Source organism: Symphalangus syndactylus, chromosome 22 (genome assembly GCF_028878055.3).
Source record: "Symphalangus syndactylus isolate Jambi chromosome 22, NHGRI_mSymSyn1-v2.1_pri, whole genome shotgun sequence".
Lineage (NCBI taxonomy): Eukaryota > Metazoa > Chordata > Mammalia > Primates > Hylobatidae > Symphalangus > Symphalangus syndactylus.
Window position 1 is genome coordinate 75,590,001 of NC_072444.2, and position 5,000 is coordinate 75,595,000.

General features: G+C 63.6%; 1 protein-coding gene across 1 annotated transcript in view; it reads right to left on the bottom strand.

Moving 5' to 3' along the window:
• Nucleotides 1-3,776, bottom strand: part of UNCX (UNC homeobox) — a 4,638-nt gene extending 862 nt beyond the window's left edge. The window contains exons 1-3 of the mRNA XM_055262637.2: nt 3,168-3,776; nt 2,782-2,957; nt 1-635 (exon numbers count right to left, since the gene is read on the bottom strand). The exon at nt 1-635 is cut by the window's left edge and continues 862 nt beyond it. Of these exons, the coding sequence (XP_055118612.1) occupies nt 1-635; nt 2,782-2,957; nt 3,168-3,441 (1,085 nt within the window). The 5' untranslated portion in view covers nt 3,442-3,776. The remainder of the gene's footprint in view (nt 636-2,781; nt 2,958-3,167) is intronic.
• Nucleotides 3,777-5,000: the final 1,224 nt, after the last annotated feature.

The following is a 5,000-nucleotide window of genomic DNA, read 5'->3' on the forward strand; positions in this document are numbered from 1 at the left end:
AAGTCCAGCCCCGCGGCGGCGGCGGCGGCGGCGGCGTTGGAAGCGGCTTTCCGGCGCGGCGGCGAGTCGGACAGGAGGCTCTCCACGCTGAATGGGCTGGCCTTGGGCAGCCCCGCGGCGCCGCGCTCCACCGCCGCCACAGCCGCCCCTGGCCCGCACGAGGCTGCGTCCTTGTCCGCAGGGCGACCTGGGCGCGGCTGTGGGCCGGCGCCGCTTCTTTGGCTCGGGTAGAAGGCGGGGTCGCAGGTGCCGGGTGCAGGCGGCTCGCCGGGAGGGGCGGGCGCGGTCCCCGCGGCGCCCGAGGCGTGCGCTCCGGGGCCCTTGGCGGCTGGCGGTGGCGGCTCGGGCGGCTCCGGAGAGAGGCCGCCGCCGCCGCTGTCGCTGTCGGAGCTGGGCGCGCTGTGCAGGGACAGGCCGCCGGGCGAGTGCAGGTGGCGGCCCTGGCTCTTCAGCAGCTTCTTCTCGTGCTTGCGCTTCTTCTTCTCCATCTTCTCCAGCTCCTTGCGCGCGATCTCCTCCGGGTCCATGGGCTCGCCGCTGCACGTGGTCGGGTGGGAGTTGTGCGCCGGCCGCCCCGGGCCCTTTTTCGTGTTCTCCTTCTTCCTCCACTTGGCCCGGCGGTTTTGGAACCAGACCTAGAGCAGCCGGGTAGGGAAGAGGAAGCCACAATCAGGCGGCGGGCTGGCCGCCGGGGCCGAGGACCTCCCCGCTCCCCCCAGAGGGGCCTGCACAACCTCCGCTCGGCCGGGGGCGGGAGTCAGGCCGCGCGGCCGAGCCGGCCCTGAGCTGGGCTTTGCCACTGGAGCTGCAGGTTCCAGCGAGCGCCTTTTCCACCCGGAAGGCGCGTAGACGGGGCCTCCCGGCCAGCTTCCCGCTCTGGCTTCTCACCTCGGGGACCTGGGAGCCGCCCCTTACTTGGGGGGCCGGTTTGGCCCCGGACGGAGGGCGTCGGGTTCCTGGTCCGGAGGCAGAGAGCAAGGCCCCTTGTTCACCCTTCCTGGCCGCTCACGGCTCGTGTTCTAAGCAGCCCGCCCGGCCTGGCGCTGACCATCCTGCCGTTGGACCGCTGAGCCACAGCCGCCCTCCACACCTGTCTTCGGCCCCTTGGAGACTGTGTCAAAGCCCACATTTCGGGAGTGGGGGCGGATTCCCTTGAAGGGAAATATGGGTGCGTCTTCGTCCGGAAGGGCCTGCGGAGCCGTACTTGGGTGGGCCTCTGGAGCCTCCCTCCTAGGACACAGCTAACAGCCTTCTTTCTGAAAGCCCTGGGCCAGGGCACCAACGGAGCCTTCCCAAACCTGTCGTGCTTGGCCTGGGCCACCGGCCAAGGCAGGTGGGGAGGCAAGAGGCGACCACCAGGCCGGAAGGAGAGGCTGGGCCCATCTCGTCTCTTCCACCCTCTCTGCAGTCCTTGTCCTGGGGAGCCACACAGGACATCCGGGGACAGCAGCGCTACACCCTCACTCAACCGCCAACCACCAAACACACACAGTCAGATCCGTCTGAGCCCCGCGGAACCTCGGGCAGTCCTGCCCTCCCCAAGAGAGCGCGTTAATACGGATTCTTTGTCGCGGCCATGCAGAGACTTGCACAATAGCAGGCCCAGCCTGGTCGCAGGGAGCCCTGTCCATGGGGGAGGTCTCCAGGGTGAAGCCGAGCCCCCGCCCCCCCCCCCCCCCCACTCCACAAGGCTGTAACCGCCTTTTCCTTCTTTAAACTTTTTTTTTTGGTGCGAATTCTGGACTGCCTTGCCTGTAAGAATTAGTCATTATCGTATTAGGGGAGACATGAAGGGGTCTTGACTTCACTTAAGACACTTAGAACAAATTGGATAAAAGGATTTCCAAGCAGAAGAGGTCACGAGAGGAGGTCCAAGCACAGGACAAACACACCTTTTTAGACAAAGCTATTGGTGATAAACAGGCGTTTTGCCAGCGTCTGCCTCAACGCCTAGCACCCATAGCCGCACACCGCACCACAGACCTGGACCCCACACCGCACCCACCGCAGAAAAAGAGGATTTCTTTGCTCCAGGGAAACATTTAATTATGCACAAATCATCTTGGAATTTTTAATCCACCAAGCTGACACTGTATTTTTAAAATAATACCATCAGCCATCTCCAAATGATAGCAAATTTACGGGAAAACAGTCATAAGAAAAAGATGAGACCAGGGGTATTATTAAAAATTCAGACACCTTTTTTTCTCCCACTTTCTCAGTGTGTTAACTGTTTATGCTTCTGCCTCCCCTTCCTCAGCTGTCCCCTTCTGCAAAGCGATGAATAAATACACGTTTCCATCTGAATATTTTGCAGGCGCAAGGTAAACAGACTCTTTCGCTCCAGGGTGGGTGACAGAGCCTCGCGCGGGAGGTTGAGGCGGTGCGGGGGCGTGGGGGTGTCCCCTTCCCTCTCTCCTCCAGGTCGGAGCCAAGCCGGCCCCTCCTCCCCTCCTCGCCCCTGCCTGGAGACCTCACTTGGCCCGGCCTCCGCCAACCCACCACGCCGCTTCCCGGTTCGGACGCAGCAGCTGTTCTGGCGATTTGTGTGCTGCCTCCGGCCCTTCTCAAGCCACCCAGGCTTTTGGGGGGCAGTTGCCCACCCCGCTGTCCGTGAGTGGCCGAGCCCCAGAACCCCCCCCCCCACTCTTCCCCAGCAGGCCAGCGCGAAGCGGGCCCGCGGCAAGGGGACGATATCTCGCCACCTGGAACAAAGGCGTCCCGGCGCGCCCCGAGCCTGGGGTCCGGATGGCGGATCCGGGAGCGACGCCGGGTCTTTACCTGAACTCGGGACTCGACCAGGTCTAGGCGCAGCGCCAGCGCCTCGCGCATGAACACGTCGGGATAGTGGCTCTCGTTGAACGCCTTCTCCAGCTCCTCCAGCTGCCAGCCGGTGAAGTTGGTGCGGGTGCGCCGCCGCTTGCAGCCTGGGCTCTCCTTGTCCGGGTCCCCCGAGTCTGCGGGCAGTCACAGGACGCCGCGCGGCTCAGCCACCCGCCCAGGCCCGACCCCCACCCCTCCCTCCCTCTACCCGCTGGCCGCCTGGATCCGGGGGGCGCAGAGACAGCTGCCTGGGAGCCGGCTCTCCTTCGCCAGCCCCGGGCCCCCCAGCGCCTCGGCCGGACCGGGGCCCCCGCCCCCAGCCGCGCTCCTCCCCGCCCGCCTACCTGACAGCTTGAAGGGCTGGCCGTCCCCGCCGACCCCGCAGGCGGCTGGCAGCAGCGGCGTGGGGTTGACCACCGAGGCGGCGGCGGCGCACGAGCCCCCGAGCAGGCCGTCGATGGAGAAGGGCACCGAGGCGGCGGCGGCGGCCGACTGCAGCTGGTGCCCGGCCAGCTCGTACACGTGGTGGTGGCCCAGCGGGTAGGGGAAGCCCACCACGCCGCCCAGCGAGCCCCCGAACTGGGCATGCGGGTGTTCCAGGAGGCGGCCGTCCATCATCTCGCGCGGGGGGCCGGCGGGGCCGGTGGCGGGGCGCGGGGGCGCGGGCCGGGGCCGGGGCGGGCCAGCGGCGGGAGGCGCGGGCGGCGGCGGCGGCGGCGGAGACAGGGACCCGGAGCCCCACACATGCTTCGCCCGCACTCCGGCGCTTTACTTATCAACATCAAGCTCCCGATAATTAGCCGCGGCCCGGGGAATTTGGGACCAATAAGAAGCGCTAATCGGCTCTGACGTCAGAGGCGTGCTGGGTGCAGGGAAACGTTTTCCATATCGATTGCTAATTATACCTGACATGCACCTCAATAAACAGTATCAGGAACTGTCACAACAAGACGGGCTGGGGGTTGGGGGGAGCCGGAGGGAGGGAGGGAGGGGCCGCCCAGGGCTGGGCAGGCGCGGGCTGGGGCCTGGGCCTGGGGCAGGGGCCCCCAGCTAGCCCCCCACCTCACTCGGGGCCGGCCCCGAGCCCGCGCCTCCCCCGAGCCGCCGCCTCCCCGCCCCTCCGCAAATCACTAATAGATTTCCCTTTAAAACATTCAGCGCCGTGTTGTGGGGATTTTTCACCAGAAATGCTGTACTCTCTGAACCTTTAAAGTGATGTTGCTCCAATTACAGAGAGACATTGAGCGGCAAATAGACTGATCCAATAATAGGAGATTCATCATCCGCTTTTCCGAAACTGTCACATTGAATTTAAAACTACAAGGCTTCTCATCTCCTCCTCTCCGGCTGCAGGCGGCGGGAGAGGAGGAAGGAGGAGGAGGAGGAGGGCGATCCCGAAAGAGAAGAACTACAGAATGTAGCACCCTGTCAATAAAGAGGCGTAATTAATGCCCTCTCTGATTGATTGGCAGTCGCCCTATCTACAAAGACAGAGGTGGGGGGAGCTGAGGAGGCGCCATGACCCCCATCCCCATAAAGCCCGGGCGCAGAGGAGGAGAGAGGGGTGGGGACAGGAGGGGAAAAGTAACTTTGGGGTGGGGCCGATCCGCCCCCATCCCCTTACACGCTCGAATAAAGATAAATACATCTGCTCTGACTCGGCCTCTGAAGGATGGGGCTGAAGCACCCAACCCATTTATTATAATTAAATTATGTTCTCAGAGAAGTGTCACTCCCTTCTCTGCTGTAAAATATTGATAGACTCAAAGCTAAATCATTAAAGGATATATTCTTAAATAAGCAGCAAATCAGGATTGTGGGCAGCAAGGAAATAAATCAGGGGACGTCGGTCCATCTCTCTCCTTTGTAAAAAAGTTTGTCAGTGGGGTGGTCGCATTTGGCTGCGGGACCCCAGTGCTGGACCAGTTGGGTTAGGGCCACCTCTCCAGCATTGAATGCCCGGAGCCTCGGCCAGCCCAGGGCGGGGAAGAGAGGAGGAGAGCTCCGGCCTGGGCTGGGCCAGTCTGCGGAGCCACCACCACCCTAGGGCAAAGCGACAGACCAATTGGCTTTGGGTGTAAGTAAGTGACTTGGGCCAGGCCTCCAAGCCCTAGCCCGGGTGAGAGGGAAGGGCAGGCCGGGACTGTGCGCGTCTCTGCGTCCCTGCTGGTCAGGTG